Raw genomic sequence first — 25,137 nt, forward strand, 5'->3', positions numbered from 1 at the left:
CCATGTGGAGCTCTATTCCAGGACCCCAGGATCACAACCTGAGACGAAGGCAGACATTTAACCAACTGAGCCACCCAAGGTGCCCCAGCTGACTCTTTTCTTTTTCCAGCTGACTCTTAATATAGCATTTACCCTGCCTTTTTTTAAAAATAAATTTTACTTACTTATTTGAGAGAGAGAGAATGAGAAAGAGAGAGAGGGAGAGCACGAGAGGGGGGAGGGTCAGAGGGAGAAGCAGACTCCTCGCTGAGCAGGGAGCCTGATGCGGGACTCGATCCCGGGACTCGATCCCAGGACTCCAGGATCATGACCTGAGCTGAAGGCAGTTGCTTAACCAACTGAGCCACCCAGGTGCCCTACCCTTATCTCATAAGGCTATTAAAAAAAGAAATTTCCTATAGTAATCACCACCAAAATTTCAAAGTAATGATGAATATAAAGGATACTTTGACATCTCTACACTTCCTATAATTTGATATTAAAATATCTGTTATTTCTACTGGTTACAAAGCCACAAGGTCTGCCGATCGTGTTGTTGTTTGTTACCTACATTTATAATCGGGGGGAAAGCTGTATTTTAGGTGGAGGTTAGTAAAAATAAAGATACCATTTTTTTTTTTCATTCAAGTTCACTGAGCCTCTGAATTCTATCTATAGATCTCTTGGGTTAAGATCTACAGATTTATTTTACTGAAAAGAAACTACAAAGGAGAAAAATTGGATTTGTCTTTGATGTCTTTAATTCATCTACATACATAATTCTGGCCACTGAGACTCTGACGTGGGTCAGCATTTATTCATTTAAAGAAAGGAAATGGGAAATCTGTTACAGGTCTTCCCCCAAATAATCATTGAACTCCAGCAGTTCTTTGCAGTCACTTAAAAAGACTCGGAAGTCATTGTCTCAGAAAACCTATTATCTTTTCTTTTAATACTGTGCCAGCTGGTGCATTATTCCACTTTCATCACAGGAAGCAGAGACCACAGCCATTTTCAGTCTATCGTAATTGCTTCCACAGAGGACCCCAACTGGCTCTCTCTTGAGCAAAGATGCTTCCAGCTGTAACTTGGCCAACTCCACCAAGGGTCTCTCCTGAGCATGGAGGAGTACCTGCCCTGATGATTAAAGAGAGGACAGCTAGTTGGGGCACCTGGGTGCCTCAGTGTGTTAAGTGTCTGCCTTTGGCTCAGGTCATGATCCCAGGGTCCTGGGATCAGTCTCCCTGCTCAGCCAAGAGCCTGCTTCTCCCTCTCCTTCTGCCTGCTGCTCTGCCTACTTGTGCTCTCTCTCTATCTATCAAATAAATAAATAAAGTCTTAAAAAAATGAGAGAGAGAGAGAGAGGATGACTAGCTCCTTGAAGCTCATCATGCAAATGAAACTTTTTACATGGATGATCTCAAAGGGATTCAATTTCCCACCCTTTAATAGGATTTTATTTTCTAGCAGATGCTTCTAATGTTCTTGGCTTCTTTGGGTAGACATCATAACACCTTGTTCTGTTTCAGAGAATTTTTATTTCTAACCATAACACATTGCACACTTTCCTCAGCACATTTGTTAGATATAACTAAGGTTAGGTATTAAGAACGTTCTCATTATGAGATGTAGGGATTGCTTTAATAACTGTATTGCTATCCTTTTTCAAACACTTTTAAAATAAATACACCAAAGGATATTATGTTTTCTGGAAACTGTCTCAGAGAATGGAAAAGAAGGCATAAGGAGGATTAAGTAATGTAAATAAAGTCACAGGTGGAGTATATTGTGGGGCTGGGAAAAAAGCAAGGGGAATATGATGAGCATCCAGAACTAATTCTATAAGGTGTGCAGAAGAAATTAAAAGCAAATGAGGGAAATAAAAGGCATCTGAATCAGCAAAGAAGAAGTCAAACTCTCACTCTTTGCAGATGACATGATACTCTTTGTGGAAAACCCAAAAGACTCCACCCCAAAACTGCTAGAACTCATATAGGAATTTAGTAAAGTGGCAGGATATAAAATCAATGCACAGAAATCAGTAACATTTCTATACACCAACAACAAGATAGAAGAAAGAGAAATTAAGGAGTCGATCCCATTTACAACCGCACCCAAAACCATAAGATACCTAGGAATAAATCTAACCAAAGAGGCAAAGGATCTGTACTCAGAAAACTATAAAATACTCATGAAAGAAATTGAGGAAGACACAAAGAAATGGAAAAACGTTCCATGCTCATGGATTGGCAGAACAAATATTGTGAAAATGTCAATGCTACCTAGAGCAATCTACATATTTAATGCAATCCCTATCAAAATACCATCCACTTTTTTCAAAGAAATGGAGCCAATAATCCTAAAATTTGTATGGAACCAGAAGAGACCCCGAATAGCCAGAGGAATGTTGAAAAACAAAGCAAAGCTGGTGGCATCACAATTTCGGACTTCAAGCTCTATTACAAAGCTGTCATCATCAAGATAGTATGGTACTGGCACAAAAACAGACATGTAGATCAATGGAACAGAATAGAGAGCCCAGAAATGGACCCTCAACTCTAGGGTCAACTAATCTTTGACAAAGCAGGAAAGAATGTCCAATGGAAAAAAGACCATCTCTTCAACAAATGGTGTTGGGAAAATTGGACAGCCACATGCAGAAGACTGAAACTGGACCATTTCCTTACACCACACACAAAAATAGACTCAAAATCTATGAAAGACCTAAATGTGAGACAGGAATCCATCAAAATCCTAGAGGAGAACACAGGCAGCAACCTCTTCAGCCTCAGCCACAGCAACTTCTTCCTAGAAACATCACCAAAGGCAAGGGAAGCAAGGGCAAAAATGAACTATTGGGACTTCATCAAGCTTTTGCGCAACAAAGGAAACAGTCAACAAGACCAAAAGACAACCGACAGAATGGAGAAGGTATTTTCAAATGACATATCAGATAAAGGGCTAGTATCCAAAATCTATAAAGAACTTATCAAACTCAACACCCAAAGAACAAATAATCCCATCAAGAAATGGGCAGAAGACATGAACAGACATTTTTCCAAAGAAGACACATCCAAATGGCCAACAGACACATGAAAAAGTGCTCAACATCACTTGGCATCAGGGAAATCCAAATCAAAACCTCACTGAGATACCACCTCACACCAGTCAGAATGGCTGAAATTAAAAAGTCAGGAAATGACAATTGGTGAGGATGCGGAGAAAGGGGAACCCTCCTACAGTGTTGGTGGGAATGCAAGCTGGTGCAACCATTCTGGAGAACAGTATGGAGTTTCCTCAAAAAGTTGAAAATAGAACTGCCCTATGACCCAGCAATTGCACTCCTGGGTATTTACCCCAAAGACACAAATGTAGTGATCCAAAGGGGTACGTGCACCCCGATGTTTATAGCAGCAATGTCCACAATAGCCAAACTGTGGAAAGAGCCAAGATGTCCATCAACAGAGGAATGGATAAAGAAGATGTGAGATACACACACACACACACACACACACACACACACACACACACACACACACACACAATGGAATATTATGCAGCCATCAAAAACCCCCGAAATCTTGCCATTTGCAATGACGTGGATGGAGCTAGAGGGTATTATGCTAAGCGAAATAAGTCAATCAGAGAAAGACAAGTATCATATGATCTCACTGATATGAGGAATTCTTAATCTCAGGAAACAAACAGGGTTGCTGGAGTGGTGGGCGGTGGGAGGGATGGGGTGGCTGGGTGATAGACATTGGGGAGGGTATGTGCTATGATGAGCGCTGTGAATTGTGCAAGACTGATGAATCACAGACCTGTACCTCTGAAACAAATAGTACATTATATGTTAAAAAAAAAAAAGAAGATAGAAGGGATAAATGAAGGGAGGAAAAGGAGGGGGAGACGAACCACGAGAGACTATGGACTCTGAGAAAAAAACTGAGGGTTTTAGAGGGGAGGGGGGTAGGGGGATGGGTATAAAGGAAGGCATGCATTGAATGGAGCGCTAGGTGTTATATGCAAACAAAGAATCATGGATCACTACATCAAAAACTAATGATGTAATGAATGGTGACTAACATAACATAAAAAAAAAAAAAAGCAAATGAGGAAGAAAATGAGGATAGAAGGTGAAACGAGAGGTAGAAAGAAGAAGAAAGTCAAAGCTGAAAACCGGAATACCAAAGGCATCACTAACAATGATTTGGAGGCTCCAAGGGTCCCTCTGCTTATGCCACCCAGCAGAACAGTACATTCCCATGTTCACTTTCTTAATCTATTGTCAAAAAAGAAAAGTGAAAGCCAAACATCCTCCATGCACACCTTCTAATGCACAACATTCTAATAACACACCTAACGAACAAAACACTGTGATACTTGATCATTTTAGCAGTTATCCCTTACCCTTGAGCTTGGCTTGAGATTTCAAGGGGCTGAAATCACACTGCTTCTGACTCTGGTTTTGTGCTACTGCGAGGGCACGGCCTCGGAAACCTGACCGGGTTAAGCACCACGTATGTTTAGCATATTTTACTACCTGGTTTCCTGCTAATGAGGTCAGGGTTTGATATACATTCTGCGCTTCTTACATATGTTTTGTTTCTCTGTCAGTTTCTTATAAATTTGGTCTGAGAGTGCAGATGGATATATGCATATTCATTCCCACTTTTTGTAAATTACTTTAGGAAAGTCTGAATCACTATCATACACGGAGACAGTGTGTCTGTGTCCTGATAGAGAATGATGAGCCAAATGCCTGGCAGCTCGACTTATCTGAAGCTCGATCAGAATGTAATCTGTAGATAATTTTTCTATTAAGAATATTGTCTTCAGTGACTCTAGTCATTAGAAACTACAGATAAGTCAACTGACCTAAATTGAAACAATGATTTCTGATTCCTAAACGTGGCAATGGCATCCAGTCATTTGTGCTTCTTGCCGTCCATTCCTTCCAAATATTTCCTATAATTTCTGCTTTAAATATCTTCTGCATTCCAGAGAAACATGTAATTTTTTTTAAAGATTTTATTTATTTATTTGTCAGAGAGAGAGAGCGAGCAAGCAAGCACAAGCAGGGAGAGCAGCACACAGATGGAAAAACAGGCTTCTCGCTGAGCAAGGAGCCCAATGTGGGACTCGATCCCAGGACCCCGGGATCAGGACCTGAGCTGAACGCAGACTCTCAACCGACTGAGCCACCCAAGCGTCCTGAGGAAACAGGTAGTTTTTGGACAAAGGGTCCATCAATACATAAGGATAATTTTAATACTGACTTAATTTCATAAGGATTAGGATTTTGCGATGGTCTTACCCTACCATATGTCTCCTTAGAATGTTCAAGTGCTAATAACATTAATAATAATTTCACTCAATGTCACCAAGCCTTAGCTTGTTTTTAATCTATAAAATGGGGGATAATATCTATCTCATGATGGTACTGTGGAGATTAAATGAGAGGTAAGGTACTTAAATGTCTAGCATAACACCTGGGACAAGACAGATGTTCAATAAATGATGAGCCTGAATTTGAAGTCAGACTATTTTACTTTATTATCAAGAAGATGGATACATGTTAACTAGCCATTCCAAATGAGTCAAAATATTTTTCTCATTTTAAAGAGCTCTGTGTGTTCATCTATACCTCATAAACTAATATATATATGTGCATATATACACATATGTATTTGTTTACTTATAATTATTTATTAGGTACATGTATTATGTACATAGAATTTAGGACCTAATCCTGAGGTTGTTTAGTTTTATTTTAAATTGATCCCTGAAGTGATTATTTAAGAGCCTGTTTACATAACACAAGGCAAAAACAGCTTTGCTGTTTTTAAGCAATAAATTCTCTTTTCAAGCAATAAAATGTTTCTTAACTTGATGTATGTGGTAATGAGGTTATTTAGCAACTGGAAAATGAAAAGCAAGAGATACACATTAATGTGATCTAAATGAGACACTTCCTGAATATAGTAGGTATTGATTTACCAGTCAAGAATACTAAAAGAACATCATTCATAGTATTTCTTTGCTTTCAAAAACATTTTCTCCTTTCATTAATCATCTTTGTGAAGTGTGATTATTTTCTTGTGCCAGAGCTTTCCTAGGTTACTACATGCTCAACCTGGCTTCCTATTTTTATACATAGAAATTGCACGGTTTAAAAAACAGATTTTGGTTAAATAATAAGCCTGTGTTTTATTTTATGGGGAGAAAAATATGAACAAAATGCTTCCATGCAAATAGTCAAAGATAAAGAAACCAAAGCCATTTTTCTTTGCGGTTATTTGCTGTGGATCATAATTTTTTAATCATCAAAGTTTTTTAATTTCAAAGTTTCTTCCCAAATTATCCACAACTAGGATCAATATTATTTTTTGAATCACAACTATGGCTAAGCATACAGCCTCTACAAATCATAAAATGGATTTGAGATTTGGTCATTTTTTTCATGAATTTGTATTTATCCTGTTATTCAACCACCACGATTTGAGCACCTATCATATACCAGGTATTATTGGGGAGCATATCAATTCTAACACAGATTCTGATCAGGATTATATGATTTGATTGAGCATATCAACTTAATTAGCCAGATTATCTCCTCTTTTTCTTTGCCTGGCATACACAGCCCAAACTACAATTCTAAACAGCTTCCATTTACATAAAGATTAAAAATCGGACAATAAGTAAATAAAATTTAAGTTTATCTGCTCTCTGCCAGACCTCCAGGACTTTAAACATTAATGGAAGATATAATTACAGTAAGACATATGTGTGTGCTAACATTTGCTTATGTAAAAACAATTTTTGGTTTCATGTGGGATATAGGACTATGAATGGGAACAGGAGAGAACTTTGCTTTTTATTTTATACTCTTTGGTACTATCTGAATATTGTACTCTTTATACTATTTTGTACTATTTGAATATTTGTACTATCTGTTTGTGCACATATTATTTTTAGTTTTAAAAAATGTGGCCGAAAACATTAGGGATGTTTTAGCACCAACAGAATAAAATGGAGGCCTGGGAAAATCATCTGAATATTATTTCACTTTTACCTCAGTATCTGGAGAACTTTTATCTCAAATCCCCGCCTAATTTTCTATGTGGAAACTAAGTAAGGAATTCTACTTGTTATTAAAGTATATGAAAAAGCAGCTATGTTTCTTAAGCATGGGCAAGCCAATGTCCAAAAATAAGGTGTGGGACTTATCTAGAAGTAGGAGGTTTAATAGTCAAGCACCCAGTACTGATATACAATGTTTTATAAAATGTTGTGACTTAGACTCAGCTCTGCCGTGTGTCATGTAAATGGATGAGGTTGCCCGTGTCTCTCATTGTCACCGTGTGGTGGTCCTCACGACCCCTAGTTGAAGTCGTGACTAGTGAGCTAGTGAGCTAGAAATTAGCAAAACTTCTTTTGATCTGTACTCAGAGAAGCTGACCATCTTGGGGCAGTTCAATATACCTGTGGCTTCAGACTTAATTCTAAATTGCAGACTCAATCCTTGCAAGGTCAGCATGACAGACCTTAAAAACACCAAAAATAGAGACTCCTCCAGAGTCAGCCTTGGCAGAGCCAAAGAAGCAAGAAATCTGGGGGGTTTCTGGGAGCACCTACCAGCAGAAAAGGCTTTGCTTGTTTTTTTTTTTTTTCCTTTGCTCATACTTTTTAACTTCTAAGGATTCATAGTTAATTTTGGAATAAACTGCTTTCACATTTTCTATCTGAACTACATGTCTGTCTTGATACCCTCGTATGAGAAAGCCTTGTATGTCTGAAGCAACTATGAATTTAGGGAAAAGTTAGAATGTTTTAGACATGCAAATATCCAGGTTAAATCAGCATTTTCACTGCTAACAAAAGGTATGCATTCACAACTGTAGGCCAAGAGTAAGTTCATGGCAGCATTGAAAAATGAGAGAGAAAAAATATACCACATATATGTACGAACAATTTTTATTTTATATAGCCATAAAAAATATTATGTAGCTGTCTAAAAAGGATAAAGCAGATAAGGTAGATCTGTTTGTGCTAGTTCAGTATATGTCTGGATATAACCTAGACATACATTAAACAAAAGAAGGCAAGGCTCAGAGCCGAGCATAAAAAAATAATCTCTTTTGTGTAAATAAAAAGGATATACATCTATTTTCTGCTATGTGATTAATTTTCTTTTTGAAAGAAAACAGAAGGAAAGGGATTAGATATCAATGCACAATTTAATTATTATGATTCTTTAACTATGTACATGTATTTATTTTTTAAAAATGTTTATAGCAAGTTATCTGGTGGAGGAATTACAGGCCATTTAAAAAGTTTTAGGCCATTGATGTTAAAAATACCTGTACAGTCAGGTATTTTAATGCAGAATTGTAGACTTAAAGCTTTCAGCTGGAAATTTAATTAGCAATGCTAAAAACAAAGCTTAAATAGTTTGCCATGAAGGTAATTTTCAATATTGTTCCTTACCATTCTCCCATTCGTCGAATGGGTGCCTAAAAACGACTCAATAGTGGAGGTTGTGAAAAGGTGTTGCCATTTCTAAAAGAATTAGTTTGTAGCAAAATATTACTGTAGGACAGGTATACTCCAGGTGTGGCCTCCAAACAGGGATAGGAAATGTGGCTGAGGTGACTGTCTAGACAGCTTGTAAGGTGATCCAAATAGAAGTACCTCTTCCATTTTTCTAGAAAGAATCAATGGTTTCAGCATGAAAGTGAAAAAACCAAATTAAATCACAAATGACACAAAGGGAAGGTTACTTGGCATATTTCACAAAGGAAAGGGGATGACATGAAGTTTTGCTTAGCACAGTACGAGCCCACCCAACCTTCTAGCTTTTTCCTATACCTCGTGACTCTGAACTAATTCTTCCACAGATTGAACATGGGGACACTGGTGGTGAACCTTGCCTGTCCCTCTAGCCATCTGCTCTGCTACATCTGGACCTGCCTTGCTTATAGCTTGCCCAAGAGTTAACAATTCATTTCTGGTCATGGTATGAAGGAATAGTAGATACAGGGAGGAAGGATTCATGAGGGAAAAGTTCAGCAAAAAGTATAATTGTTTATTCCTTCCTGCCTGAGAAGAACCCACCCTGATTCTCCTTTGTTTGGATTTTTAAATCCATAACATTATTGAGGGGGACATTTTTGAATTATTTATAAGCCAGAATAACATGTTTAGCCATTTAAATCAATATTATTGAACTGAGTTGGTTGTGACGTAGTCCAGCGTTCTTTTTTCTTAAATGGAAATTGCTTTTTTTTTCTGATAATAGTGGTCATTGTAAAGCATTTACACAAGAAAATGTCAAGAAAATCAAAAGAAATAAAAACAACTTAAAATCCATCACTGCCATTATAAACCATTTTTAACATTTTGCTACATATACTTTAGACTTTTTCCTGTGCATATATATATAAGCATGTATACATGAAAATGTGAACGTCCTATACAACTTTACAGTTTTCTACTTGGTCTTCTTTTTAACAGTACATTGGGAACGTTTTTCCATATTATATATGGGTTTATTATGACATCACCCTGAAGACTTGCAAAACGTTTTATAATCTTACTGCAGTTACACTTCTGCCGTATTACAGTTACAGAAATATGTTAAACGTTTTGTCTCTTCACTACATTGCCTCTTAGTTTCTCCTGAATTTGAATTCTTTGGCTGCTCATTGTTATCTATCTCTTCTGCATCCTGTAGGTCTTTGCTTTTAATCCTGACTCTCTTCTTACCACTGTTTTTCTTTAAAATGAAATTAGAATTGTTTGGGAAATAAGAGTAAATAGACTCCAACTAAGGGCTTCTTTGAGTCAAGTGTGAAAATATCGGGCCACAGATTTTGAGTTAACTATTCAGAGATATTTTCTGCCTTGCTTTTGAATTCTTAGATGTGTTCTAGAGAGTTTAAAGCCCTCAAGTTTGTTATTACCTTAACTGCATGGGCAGACTTACTGGACTTAACGTTAGTTCTATCACTGGTCCTTAAAAAACCTTTTTGTTGCTCTTTACTTTCATAACTTGCTTAAAAAAGACACTTCAGGGCACCTGGGTGGCTCAGTTGGTTAAGTGACTGCCTTCGGCTCAGGTCATGATCCTGGAGTCCCGGGATCGAGTCCCACATCGTGCTCCCTGCTCAGCAGGGAGTTGGCTTCTCCCTCTGACCCTCCCCCCTCCCATGCTCTCTCTCTCTCTCTCATTCTCTCTCTCAAATAAATAAATAAAATCTTAAAAAAAAGACACTTCACCTACAAGGAAAACTGGTACTCATAGGGACCGTGAGGCATTATCAGGTTAAATTAAAAAAAAAATTCAAATATCAAAGTGCATAGTGTTAATCAGATTGGTTTTAGACACTGAATAATTTAAGTGGAAATAAAACAATTTGTTTCAGGTCTTAAGGAGAATGTGAAATATCTGTAGCACATCCCCAAACTAAAATTGTCTCACTCCCATGTAATCATTTAGTGTGGCTTATTAGAAAATATTGACTTAATGTTTCTGATGGTTCCTTTGTATGGATCATTTTAATTCTTCAAGCCCATTTCGTCATCTTAAAATCTGAGATGATAATTTCTGTCTTACAGGTTATAGTAAAGGTCAATTGGAATAACATCTGTAAAAACACTTTGTAGAAATATTAAGTGCTATATAAATTTAAGGTTATGTTATTATATGGCAGGTAGAACAGATCCATTCAGCATTACATATAGTAGAGATATGCAAAATTTCAAGACAAATCTATGAGTATAATGACTTACAGAGAGGAAGATGGATGAACTTGACAGTATGCTTAACGGGTACAGTTCAGAGTTTTAGAAATCTAAAATGCATTCCCTATTTTACCAGTGGCTTTCATGATAACCTTGAGCATAATGAAATTTACCACCAAGGTTATAAAAGAGACGGCAATGGCCTTAGTCTGAGTTACTCAAAATTGATGATGCAGAAACAGATGGAACACACAAACTAGGTATATTGTAAAAAATTTCCATTTGAATTCCCAGTTCACAAGTATAGGTATGTGCATAACTTTTGGAGAGGAAAGAAGAAAGGAAAACTCGTATTTATTGGGGAATTGATGGATGCTGGGTATCCTATTATATTTTTGGCATATGTTACTTCATTTAACCATAGCAGAGCAAAAATAAAAAGGCACAATTGCTACAGGAAACGGGATGTGGATAGGCAAGGTATTCCTGTGTGCCCTGGCTCAGCGTGCAGTGGCAAAGCCTAGAACAGTGGATCTGAGTTACTTCCTCTTCTTCCTTTGTCTCCTTAGTGGACTTTTTTTTTTTTCTTAGTGGGTTTCTAATAAATATGAAATCAGTTTATAAGTGATAAACTTATAAACAGAGAAAAAGATGAGAAGCCAAGAGTTCCAGGCAATACCCCAATAAGATAATTCACCATAATAGTTTAAAAGTTGAATTTTTGGGGTTTCCTGGGTGGCTCGGTATGTTAAGCGTCTGCCTATGGTCATGATCCCTCAGGTCCGGGAATCGAGCCCCACGTTGGGCTCCCTGTTCAGCTCGGAGGGGAGCCTACTTCTCCCTCTACCCGCCGCTCTCCCTGCTTGTGCTGTCTGTCTCTCTGTCAAATAAATAAATAAAATCTTAAAAGAAGTTGAAATTTTTATATAATCAACTGATCTAACTATAGATTTTCAGGAATAAATTGTTACTTTTCTTTTCACCTGAAAAAAGAGAAATACAACACTTGGTATCTCAGCTAATAATTCTGTCGTGTGCTTGCTTTGTGCCGGGCACTCTTCAGTGCCTCATGCATGTTGTTTCTTTAATACTTGCGGTACTTAGGATGATGGCCCCCTAAAGATGTCCATATCTTCATTCCCAGAACCTGTGCATGTATCACATGGAAAAAGGGACTCTGCAGGTGTGATTAAAGATTCTGAGATGGGGACAGTATCCTGGATTATCCAGGTGAGCCCGATGTAATCACAGGGATTCTTGTAGGGAAAGAGGGAGGCAGGAGAGTTAGGGCCAGAGTGAAACAACATGAGAAAGACTGGACACTTCTGGCTTTGAATATAGAAGAAGGGGGCACCTGGGTGGCTCAGTTGGTTGGGTGGCTGCCTTCGGCTCAGGTCATGATCCTGGAGTCCCGGGATCGAGTCCCGCATCGGGGGACTGCTCAGCGGGGAGTCTGCTTCTCCCTCTGACCCTTTTCCCTCTCGTGCTCTCTCTCTCTATCTCATTCTCTCTCAAACAAATAAATAAAATCTTTTTAAAAAAGTTTCTAGAAGCTAGAAAGGGCAAGGACATGGGTTCTCCCCTAGAGACTTAAGAAAGGAATGGAGCCTTGCCCAAACCTTGATGTTAGCCCAGTAAGAACCACTTTGGACTTCTGAATGACAGACTTGTAAGTCTGGGTTGTTTTAAGACACTAAATTTGTGGTAATTCATTGTAGCAGCAATGGGAAACCAATGAAATCTTCATAATAATCCTATAAGATATGCACTATAATCATCTCCAATTCACAGATGAGCAAACTAAAGCACAGTTTCTCAAAGATACACAACCACTAAACAGTGGCACTGGAGTTTGAATGGGGACAACATGGTTTCAGAGCCTATGGATTGGAAACCTTCCTGTTATCAAGCTTGGGGTTCTAATAAATTGCAGCTCTGGAGTCATACTACCGATACGTCCACCTTTAAGATCCCTGAGCTCATCTGAGGATGTGCCTAATACATGGTCCTAGAGGTAGGGCACAGTCTTCTTTTAATGCCTTGAAAGTTGATACCACCACCACCAACAACACCAACAACAAATTCTAATTCAGCCCATTGGTAAAAAATGCATCTCTAGAAGTGTGTCCAATTCCAAAAACTTAAATAACTGGAAGCAGTAAGTTCTGCTAGTGCTGTATGCTATCAAGATAAAAATATTAATAAATTGTAAATTTATTCAACATTCCATTTGGGAAATATTTTAAAAATTGGGATATTTTATTTTTTATTATTTTTTCATATGTATTTTTAAAGATTTTATTTATTTATTTGACAGAGAGAGAAAGATGGAGCACAGCAGGGATAGTGGCTGATGGAGGGAGAGGGAGAGGGAGAAGCAGGCTCTCCGCCAAGTGGGGAGCTTGAGGTGGGGCTTGGACCCAGGATCCTGGATCATGACCTGAGCTGAAGGCAGACACTTAACCAATTGAACCACCCAGGTGCCCGCCCCCTCCCCGCCAACTGGGATATTTTAAAAGAAAAGTTCAAGTTGGCTCTTGTAGAGAAATAAATTTATAAAATTTGAAAATACCTGACATAAAATTGTTTAAGCGAGTAATTCAACAGTTGTAAGCTATCCCGAGAATGGTCAAAATGGGCAGATATGGCTCTGTGCAGGATACTCAGAAAACAACAAAAAAATCCAGGGAACAAACAAGTGCATAAATATTGAATCAGCATATGGACATCCAACTATGAGCAAATGTGTCCTCAAATATTTTGGAGTCCATGTTTGGTTATTATTATCACTTCAATTTACTAGATGCTTCTTTGTGAGGTGAGGAAGTGCTGTCTTTGCCTTATTCCCTGACTTTTGTCCATGGTTTTGGCTTAATGAACAGAAGTAGTGTAACAATGGTGGTTAAGAACCTTAACTTTGGAATCTGCAATATCTGGGTTTGATTTCAGTTCACCTGCTTATTACCTGTACGACTTCAGTCCAGTTAGTCAACCTTGGTGCCTTCATTTTAAAATGGGCATCATAATGTTTACCTCTTATTTTACAGTGAGGATCAGAAGTCATAATATATGTAAGCATTGCCTGGTCCACTGAAAGTACTCAAGAAAGGTAGCAATATAAATTTCACATTTTTCATCACAGACTGACTCTTGTTTCTGATGTCGCCCAGAAAGTATAGTGTCCGAGTCAGATACACATCTTTTTAGAATATCATCCTTCTAGAAAACAGAAAGAAAAATAGTCACTATAAACTATTTGAATCTCACATGTGCTTTATGTTAGTGAGTCAGTTTAGAAGGCTTAAATGTATCTTCATCTTTTTAGTGACTTTGGTCCTTGGGAACTTGGAGAATGAAGGAAAGATCAGATTTTAAAATTTGAGAAGCTAGAGAGGAGGTGTCAGTGGTTTCCACTGTAGTTTGTCTCATCAGAAGTGGAGCGGGTGACTCATTATTTATGAGCATCTACTTTGTGCCAAATGTTTTACATATATTATCTCACTTAATCCTCTTGGCAGCCCTTTGGAAGTGGTATGAAGACCACCATTTTATACATGAGTGAAATCAGTCACAGAGAGGACCAGGTTACTTCTTTCAAGGTCACACAGGGTAAGCTGGGATTCAAACTCAGTATACTATACAGCCTTCATATAGGACTGTTTTCCAAAACAGTCCTGAACGATGGCACACGATCGAAGAAGAGAATTGGAACACGATTGGCATGTTACTTACTAGGAATGAGTAATGTTTTATACTGAAAGTTTATCGAGTGACAAGCAGCACACGGACATAATTTTTGCAATTATTCTGTCATACTGCAAAATAATTTTTCTATGACAACATAATCAGCCCATTCCTAGCTGAGTAGAGCGCCTTCTGTTAGCTTGTTCCTTCCCATTATGCTACTTTGAGGACAGAGTAAACAGATACAGGTGCAGTGTACACAGGCAATTTTTAAAGCAAGTTTTCCTTTATGCTGGTCAACCTATTTTTCACCCCATCCAGGAAGATTACAATTTGGAGATCAAGGAACCACTAAGATTCAGTTCTTGGGCTGAAAATCCTCACAAAATCTAAAGGTGGACTTTCTAATTTGTTCCAGAATGACAGAAACCACCAGTCAGATTCTCAGAACCACCAGAAGAGATTGACTTGCCTATAGGATGTCACACATAATCTAGGTCGAGTAAAAAACTTCATATCTCATTATTGAAATTCCTCATTGCTTCCCCTTCAAAACAGTAATTTGTCAAGAATCATTTGGCATAGGATTGCAAACAGAGCAAAAAGAATTCATTTGTTGGTACTCTGACATACACTGATTGTGATTACTGTGTAAATAATTTAATTTTTTTCTGTTTCATATTGATTTTAAATAACCAAGCTCCCTTTTAAGGTTTCGATGCTGACTTACCATTGTCTTCAACAGAGAAGTAGAAGATATCCTTCGTTTCTTTGCTGCCTTCATTCAAGATGTAACAGATCCTCCTTTCATCAATGTCAGCTAATAAAAGAGCAAGTATCACTCATCATATTGGCACAATAGAAAATGAGTATGATAGGAACTTCAGTGGGTTAAGGCATGAAAATTCTACAATAAAGAAATTTTAAAATAATTAAATGCCTACAAATCTAACTTTTAAAAAATGATTAAGTGAACATGAATCTAATTTTTTCTTGAAGTTACACTGGGAAAAATAGAACATTATTTAAAATTTTGTTACCGTGCTGTGTTTATGATCTGTAGGATCATCCCCAACAAGAAAGACATTCTAGTGATGCATGTTTTACAACATCCTGGCCCCCTATGGAAAGCTGAGTCTATCTGGTTTAGGTCTTTTGTACAAGCCTGGAGTTTGGCATGATGGTGGTTATTCATTAACTATTAGTCAAAATGAATTTAAACAAGAATAACTGCTGCATTCTAAGAAAAAAGAAAATGGGAATAAAATGATTTCTTATTGCTTATTCTCTTGGATTTTTGAGAATTTGTCACTTGGTCTATAATTGTGTTTTTTGTATTGATAATTATTAGTATATTAAAGACAATTTGCATTTTGGGGGTATTTACTTAGAAAGATAATTCTTATAAAACCACATGATTTCATTGGCTTTAGAAGCAATTCTGAAAATGTAACTAAACTATTTTTTAAACACCCTTCATAAGTTTTACTTTAAGATTGCATTTAGGTATATCTGTATCACATATAGAAAAATTCTATGTATCTCTTCACATTTCATGCATAAAGCTACATGAAAAAGTTTTAAGACAATGTAAAGAGCTGCCACAGACAGCAGGTGTCACCTCACCTGGGAGAACAGAGGAACCTGCCTCAAGTTCACCATTAGTAGTAATGACAAATGTATTTTTAAAAAGATCTTTAAAACATATCCCTCCACACACTTAGGAAAATTTAGTTCTATGCTTTTTTTTTTTTTAGATGCAGAAGTTACATTTGAATAGCACAATAAAATGTGCAGTATAATATTTATCTCCAAAATCTAAGTACAAAATTTCATCTTCAGAAATCTAAATTTACTGATAAACTATGAAAACAATTCCTGGGTATGTCATTCTATACTTGAAATTTGAAATTAAACTGATAATATCAAAATTAATGTAATCATATCTTATGATGATATTTCAGAAACAGAAACTGTCCACCTGCATTCTGCAATTTTAGGGCATAACTACCAGCCTTACTGGATATCCGAGAGTTCTCGTTAAATGGGCATCCTGATGAAATGGCTGGAAAAGGACAAGTTGCCCTTTTTTGTTATCAGAATAATCTCATATTCCACCATATTTCATTAGAATCAAAATCTTCCTGTCAATGGGCTGAGGTTGGGAAAATTTTATTCAGAATTGGGAGACCTGATCTGCTCATGGAGAGGGACTGAGGTTTTCGGGACATCGTTACTAACCTTGCATAAACACTCGCGTGCTCTGGTTTCCAAGGCCAGTGTTGATAATGAAGCCATGCTCTGGTCCTCTGGTCACCTTATACTTCAGGAGCCCATGGAAACCATCTTGATTCTCTGCCCTCAGAGACCTGTTGGTAATCAGGAAGCTCATGTGTCCAGTGTGAAGGCGCTTCAAGGCTGATGCACCTCTGTTAGTGGCGATCTGGGGGAGTCTGTTGTCTAGAGAACTTATATGGATCCTCATTACCTGAGGTTTGTGTGTCTCTAGGACAGTGTCTGGGAAGACATAGAAATCAGCATGAGTGCCATCTGTCACAGTCAAGGAGAAACTGTCCTCAGTCGTCTCACTACCATCGTGCCAGTAGCTAATCAGGTTCTCATTCAGGTCACGCTTGGTGAAGGTGGTCACAGAATGACTGCTATTGTACAAAATCCTACCATGGATGGGGAGCTGGGTGACAGTAAAGAGGAGAAGATCATCTGGAGTATCCTTGTCTTCCACTGTCAACTCAAAGGGAGTGATGTGTTTGCTTTCCCCTTCCTGCAGTATTAGTTTATGGATGGTCAAGATAGGTTTCTTATCATCCATATCTGTGATGAAGATCCTGAAGGTTTGGAACACAGGGTTGAGTTCATCAGTCACGTGAAACTCAAAGCTGTCCGTCTTTATCTCATCATTTGAAGTGTGGACATAGAATATTTTGTTGCTAGCCAACTGAAGCTGAGTGAAAGAGGCAATGGGCTTCCCAGGGTGGTCAGAGCTCTCTAAGTGCCCCATGCTAGGAGCCCGTGTGATCCTGAAGTGAAGCTGTTCATTAGGGCTGTTGATGTCACTGGTGCTAAGAAGATTGGTGGTAAGGGCCACTCTGCCACCTTCTGTCAGGGTAAGCCCTTTGCTAACCACCTCAGGGAAGACCCTGTCTAAGCTGCCAATAGTGATGTAGAAGTAGCGGTCTATCAAAGGGTTAATCCCATCAGTCACATCAAACTTGATAATATCAAGGACTCCATCTTGGCCTGTGTGGGTGTAACAGATGAGGCTTCTGTCAATCTCATCCTGGGTAAAGTTCATTCCTAGGGTGAGGTTATTTCTCACCTCCCCTCTGGGTTTTCTCAGCCGCTGTAGAAGCCCCTGTTGAGGCCCTGAACGGAGAACAAAACTGAGGCTCTTTTCATCGGAGTCAAGATCTGTGGCCTTAAGGACCCAATTTGTGATGACCTTGGTGTGTCCAGTCTCTACCTCCAGCCCATCATTGGTGGTCAGTCGAGGGGTTTCATCATCCACCAGGATCACCATAATGGGTACCTTCCTGTGGGTGGTGTGCTTGCCATCACTCAGCCAGACCTCAAAACTATCCTCTGTGGTTTCAGAGTCATCATGTTCATATACAATAGTGGAGGCCTCCTGGATCTCCTGTAAGGTGAAGCTGTGGATGGGCTGGCTGCCTGTGGCCAGCTGCTGTACGATTCGGCCATGCTGAGGGAGGGCTGTGAGCTGAAAGTGAAGTTCATTTGGTGGCAAGTCAGCATCTGCTCCATTGAGCAATGGGGTGTCTATGACTAGGCTCATCCCCTCTAATACCACAAACTCACCGGCAAAAAGTTCAGGCTGCTCATCATTGGTGGGTAAAATGATTACAGGGAAGAAGACATTTGGGGAAAAGTTGATGCCATCAGAACAATGAAAGGTGAATTGATCTTTTTGTGGCTCTACCCCCTTGTGAATACTCTGTACATAATTGATATGCCTTGCTTGGACATCTCTGATGGAGAAAGCACTGATGGGGCTACCAGCCCGTGATTCTTTCGAGCCAGGAGCTGGTGCAATGTTCTCCAGGTAGCCAGAGGCTGGCTGACCAGTCACTGTGCATAGGATTTCATCTTGGGGTGTGTCCACATCTTCAATATTGAGATGTTGTAAGGTCAAGGGACTCTTCCCGCCTTCATCAACAATATAGGACTCCCCCACCAAGACTGTGGGTGCCACATTGTCCACAGGCAGCACAACCACTTGCACCTGCACTCTCTCCACTATGCTGTCTCCCACCACCCATTGATAAGAATCCTTGGAGAGGGTGAGGCTGAAGGTATCATGTTGTTTCTGGAAACCAACTTCACCCCCAGTGTGGACGTAGACTACTGTCCCACTGATGAGGTCCTCTTGGGTGAATCGTTCTGCAGGTAAGCCATTCACTAGAAGAGTACCCAATTTTGGGCTATCCTCCATAATGAAAGACAGCATCAAGTCACCTGTGCCCTTCTTTTTGCCATGTATGATGCCCATGGTGATTGCAGTGACTCTGCTCTCTAGTACATCTATGGAAACATCTAATAATGGACTACCTGTAATAGAGATCCTGGGACTTTTGTCAGCAGTGGGATGCACGGAAATCTGGACGGTGATGGGTATGTGGTGCACCCTGTCACTTACCTCCAGATGGAAAGTGTCATTGGTAATCTGGTCTCTGCTGTGCTGGTAAGAGACCCTCCCATTAAGAATGTCAGCTTGCATGAAAAGTTCCCCTGGAACCATATGTTTATTTAAGTAGTGCAGGTGTCCATGTTGGGGACCCCAGACTAACATGAAGACAATCTGGTCAACATCTGTGTCAGGGTCTGTGACAGCCAGTTCATTACTGCTGAGGATAAAATTTCCTCCCTCTAAGACAGTAAAGCCTCTGTTGGTGACTTCCGGAGGCTGGTTGTCCACAGGCTTCAGGAATAATGTGAATGTGCCAGGTACACTGTTGCCTGCAGCATCCTCCACTTGGTAGGTGAACTGCACAACCCGTGGTACGATACCCAGCTTCTTTTGTGGGGGCTGGTAGGCAACTTTATGGAGATTTACCTGGGCCTGGGTGAAGCGCATGATGGGCGTATCTGGCGAATCAGTGAGCACAATTTCTCCAGCCCGGACTTGGTGGGTGTCATCTGTGTCAGTTGGGGGTGTCAGTAAGGTGTACCACAGGTTCTGGTCATCTGAGTACTGGTCAACATATTGGAGGAATTTCTTCCGGAAGTGAGTGAGTTGGTACTGGTGCACGGTCATTTCTAAGGTAGTTCCAGGCAATAGTTCTGGACTCTGTAGATCCGCTGGATGGACCTTGATGGTGAAGAAGTGCTGGTTGGATAGATTGGGTGGGTCATGGTCATCCTGTACATGGAAAGTCAGCTGGGCCATTACAGGTTGAGGGCTATGGGGTCCGAGATGGCGGTAGAAGAGTTTCCCTTCCATGATGTCTTGCTGAAGCCACTCAGTCACCACCTTCTCATAAAGTCCTTCTTTTTCCACATAATACCAACCTTCATCTTCAGGGGTCAGAGGTGGTTCAGCCTGCCGCAGCAGCATCTCCCCCAGGTGCTGAGTTGAGTAAGAGGAACCAGGGACCAGATCCCACTCTCTTTCTTCCTTTTTTTCTTCTAGAGGCTGGTCCTCCAGCACAAAGTGGATGGTTGACTCATCAGAGTCAATATCAGTAGCACTCAGGACAAAGGGGGAAATCTGGACCACCTGTCCTTCTGTAACTGAGAGCCCGGTGTTGGCCTTGACTTTCGGTGGTTCATCATCAACAGGTATGATGGTGACAGGGAAGAGGAATTCCACCTGGTGGTGCCCATCCTCCATCCGGAAAATGATATTGTCACTGTAGGTGTTGCTGCCGTCATGCTGGTACACCACTCGCCCTGCTGCCAGGTCCTCTGGTGTGAAATGCTTGCACCCAGCAGGTGCCCCAAGCACCACCAGCTGCCCGTGTCTCAAGCCCCTTACTGCAGTTACTATCACCTCCTCTCCGTTATCATTATCACTGATCTGAAGGCTGTGGGTGCTGGACAGGGGCTTTAACTGACCTTCAAATAGCAGTAGTCCCTGGTTATATCCAGCCACTGGGGCCAGGGTGTTCATGGGCTTCATTATCACCATGAAGGCAAAGGGGTCTGAGGTGGCGCCATCTCCGTCCACCACCTCCAGCTCCAGCTGGAAGAGGCGCTCTGAATCCAATTTCTCTGTCGGGGGCTGATAGGCAATTTTCAGTTCCCGCAGCTCCCGCTGGGTGAAGAAAGAGACTGGAAGACCGAGGGGGTCGTCAGTGCTGACCACGTATCCCTGGTGCCCTGGCGTGGTTGTGGGGGCATTGAGAATGTTGAAGACCAGGTCATCAGGGTCGGACTCCGTGTCCTCCGCAGCCAGTGAGTCAGGGGTCAGAGCTGTTAGCAAGAACTGATTGACCTCCATCATCATCAGGGCCACAAAACTGGGCCTAGGTGCAGTGTTCTCTACTCCGTCGCGGATGCTCACCAGCAGCTGGAAGTGCTCCCGGAGCAGCACCTCCTCTGACCCAGTGCCTCTGTCTTCTGGCCCTAGCTGCTCCACCATCAAGGGCACATAGTCCCGATTCGGCGACGGGGTGGTGGCGGTATGCTGGTAGCGCACCCCAGCTCTGACAAAAGCCTCACAGTCTACGCTCTTGCCCCTGGGGAGAGGGGTCCCCATGGCGTCCACCAAACGCCCATACTTGGGCAGTGGGCCGCCCTGGGGAGGAAAAAGGGTGAGCCGACACCTGCTGGTGGTAGAGGCTCCGTTCCCCAGGGAGGCGAAGTCCAGCACTCTCCTGTCGATGGCTTGGCTCCAGCCCCGCGGCTTCTCCACCAACAAAGGCCTGTTGCTCGTCACCAGCTCCGGCTGGGGGAAGACCACGTCCACAGCCAGCGTGAAGGGCAGTGCCAGCGTGTAAGTCGGGGTGTCGTAGCGCAGCTGCAGCCGCACCCGCGCGCGTCCCGGGCTTCGGGAGCCGAAGTGAGTGTACTGGACCTGGCGGGGCCCGAAGGCGCAGGGGAAGCGGCGGGGGGAGAGCGCACCGTGGCTCAGCGGCAGGGCGTCCAGCACCGTCACCTCGCACCAGTGCCCGGGCTGCACTCGAATCACCAGGTCCCGGAGCGGATCGAGCCAAAGCGAGCGGCCCACAGGAACCCGGACTCCCGGGTTGGCGATCAGGACGCTGGGGCCGTCGGGGCTACCGCGGGCGAGAGCGCCCCAGGTGGGCATGTAGAGCGCAGGGTGGGCTTCAGTCCCAGGCAAGGGTACCTGTCCCGGTAGCACCGGGCAGCTCAGGAGCACGTAGGCGAGCGCCGCGAAAAACTGCCGGGGCGTCCCAGCGGGGCGCGGAGAAGCCCCACCCATGGGACCTTGACGCTGGGATGCCCGCAGAGTACCCTGTCAGAAGAGCGCCGGCTCAACTGCGGGTGCAGGCTGGGGAGGAGGAGGCTGCTGTCCAGTCGCGAGCGAGGCGCGGACTCAGCAAGAGCCAGTGGCCATGCTTCAGCTGTGGCAGGTAAAAGCAGGGGGGAGAGAGGGCTCTGCCCACCTTCTGCTCTGCCTGCGTCTCAAGCCTCTCCTCGGCTTGCTCCGGGGACCGCCTAGAAATGCCCCAGCGCCCGGAGACCCCGTTCCTTTGTGCCTTTAACCTCTCTACCTTACTGACCTTCGTGTCCGGAGGGGTAGTCGGCCACTGTGCAGCCCCGGCTGTCTGCTTCAAACCAGCTGGTCGGGATACTCTCCCCGGGTGCCTCAAAGAGACTGTTCTTTAGGACTGGGAGTCAGCGACTGTACCCGGGTCAGTTCTGCGCGTGGAAGACACTGCGCTCCCGCGGTCCATTCATCCAGGCAACGGTGTTTCTGATGGCGGGGGGTGGGGGGAGCCACCATTCCTCTTCCTTACCGCTAACAGGCGTGCATTTTCTAGCCAAAATTGAGTCTCACTTCGGACATAAAAGAAGCTAGTGGGAGCTATTTTGCAAATAGGATTTTCTAGCTGCCTGTCTGATGAAGCAGCTTATTCCAGATCTTGTAATTCGGTGCTTCCAAAATAACCCTGGCATTTTTCTTCTGCTCAGTTCTTGGGGAAAAAGATTAGCATCCAGGCTGGCGAACTTGAACAGCTTTTAAAATCTGTTTCTAGTCAGTGGGTCTCACATACCACAACCGGGTGTGCACGTTGGCTTCCTTCCATTTTTTTTTAGAATGTGGTTTCCATACCTGATCAACAGTGGCTCCCTCTCAGTTTATTAGACATGCTGTTTCCTAAATATTTTCTTTGTAGAAAAATATATAGTAGCCAGAGGCGAGAATGTCAAGAGAAACAGTAGCAGAAAAAATACCCCAGGTATTTCTGTGAATTAATCTATTTAACACTTGGAATTAGGCGCTTTCTTTGTGGCTTTTAGTTAAGGATGCCTGCCCTGGGTGGGTGTAATATTAGCTACTTAATTTCATATCCTTGTTTTTTTAAAGATTTTATTTATTTATTTGAGAGAGAAAAAAAGAGGGGGGAGGGCATAGGGAGAGAGGGGGGGAACAGCAGATTCCTTGCTGAGCTGAGTGCAGAGGGGTTGGGGCTCAATGCCAGGACCCTGAGATCTTGACCTGAGCCCAAGTCGGATACTTAACAGACTGAGCCACCCAGGCGCCCCTTCATGTCTATTTTTTCCAAATATTAGAGGTGTCCATTTAAGCACAGGGCAGACTAATCTTTTCCTGTAATTAAAGTGGTAATGTGCTTTCTTATGCAATTAATGTAAATGCGAGACTTGCTGATGTCAATGAAAATAGATGTGTCCAAAACTGTAGTGATAAATATGGCTTCAAGGGGAATATACGTGTGCAATGTTATCCTCAAATTATTTTATTTACTGTGATGCCTGTCTTATGCATTTCAGCAGCAGCTGCACTGACTCCCAGAGCAGAAATAATCTGCTGTTGGCTTGAAAGCATTAATATTCTCCTTAAATATTGAATTTAATCAGCCAGTGAAAGGCCATGGGTCTATATGATCCACAAAGTGAAATGCTAGTACACCTCATTAGCACAGACTAGGCAGATTTGTTCATATAATTGAATATTAAGAGATAGTAAATTTGAAACAAAATGTTTAGCTAATTATGATGGTACAGTGTGTCTAGAAATTATTTTAAAAGATATTTTAAATTGAAACAGGTAAATTCCATTGTAAATGAAAGAGACATTATATTTCATAAAGCTACTCCTTTGTCCAAAGGATGGTTTTTCTATATTAGAAGTTTTTTTGCATATATTAAGTTTCACCAAATGAATATTCCTGTATGAGTGTAATTTTGGGTCCTGTCCAAGCACCACTCACTCTGGGCAACTATGTTGTCCATGTGCTATTTTCATGATAGGCAGAGATGGGGGTAGGGACCAGAGATGACAAACAACTAAGCTACTAGGTTTTTAATTTTGTCCTCTGACCCTCCCCATCCAGGTAACGTTCTTTCTATTGTTCTTCTGTTCTTCCCTACCAAGCTTCCTGAAAGTGGGGTTTTTGTTTTTTCCTGCTATCTACATGACTTATTCTCCCACTCCCTCCCTCTTAGAACACTCCAGTCTGGCTTCTACTTTAAAAACATCAACAAAATTCTATGTGAAGTCATTAGTAACCTCTATGACTATTTCTCATTTTGTCCACTTGCCACACCCTCTGGTTTTCCTCCTTCTTTGTGGTTTAAGTCTGTCTTCTTCAAAAGCCTTTTTCTTATGCTCCTCAAGCCATATTAAAGCTGTTTGTAATTCTGCATTTGTGGATAACATGATTAAGCTGCATGAGAGCAGGGAGCATGCAATATTGACCCCTGATAGCCACTGAACTGGTGCATAGCAGGTACATAAAAGTATTGGTTGATTGAAGGAATAAGATATTGAGAAGTAGTAATCATGTACTGTGAAGTCCAGGTGCCAGGCAAAATAAATAAATAAATAAATAAATAAATAAATAAATAATAAAAAACCAAATCAGGGCAAGTATACGATAGCTTCTTTTGTAACCTAACACAAGTCCATCTGCTTGATGCACAGCAAAGACAATCACTGAAACATTGACCATGCAAGGAAAGGGTTGATTCTAGGGGCAACCAAAGGAGGGGGACGAGGAGACAGGAGGGCAAGCCTCAGATCCACCTCCCTGAAGGAGGACAGTCAGGGAAATTTAAAGGCAAATGAAAAAGGTCTGAGTAAAAGTTGCAGCTGTGCTTATCAGCCCTGTTAACCCTTTGGTTACCAGTGTCAATCCCCACTGTCTTTTGGTTATTGCTCATTCTTGAGGGAATTGGGATAATCATCATTCTGGTTACTTCCTGCTAAATGGGGCAAAGATCAGGATTAGAGGAATGGAAACTTTCTGCACTCATTTAGAAATCTTTAGTTCCAAGTTGAAACCCAGTGTTCTACATTACCAGGGTTTTTGTACTGTGGATTGTAGTTCTTACACTATTTTATCTAGGGCCTTAGGGGAGATTTGTTGTAACCAAGTAGCTTGTTGTACTTATCCATGGATTTCTTTGGACCAGCTCTCCTAAACAGTAGTTACAGGTCCGTCAGAGGCTTGCTGGTCCAAGCAGGGTTCTTTTTGATGTTTATTCTGTTTTTCCAGTTTATTCGGGTCTCTAGGAAGGGGTTTAATTTCCATTAACGCCCAA

At 41.4% G+C, this 25,137-nt stretch overlaps 1 protein-coding gene across 1 annotated transcript in view; it reads right to left on the bottom strand.

Moving 5' to 3' along the window:
- FREM3 (FRAS1 related extracellular matrix 3) overlaps positions 1–21,829 on the bottom strand; it is an 83,469-nt gene extending 61,640 nt beyond the window's left edge. The window contains exons 1-2 of the mRNA XM_027599749.2: positions 16,651–21,829; positions 15,140–15,229 (exon numbers count right to left, since the gene is read on the bottom strand). Coding sequence (XP_027455550.2) covers positions 15,140–15,229; positions 16,651–21,829 — 5,269 coding nt within the window. The remainder of the gene's footprint in view (positions 1–15,139; positions 15,230–16,650) is intronic.
- Positions 21,830–25,137: the final 3,308 nt, after the last annotated feature.

This window comes from Zalophus californianus, chromosome 2, assembly GCF_009762305.2.
Source record: "Zalophus californianus isolate mZalCal1 chromosome 2, mZalCal1.pri.v2, whole genome shotgun sequence".
NCBI lineage: Eukaryota > Metazoa > Chordata > Mammalia > Carnivora > Otariidae > Zalophus > Zalophus californianus.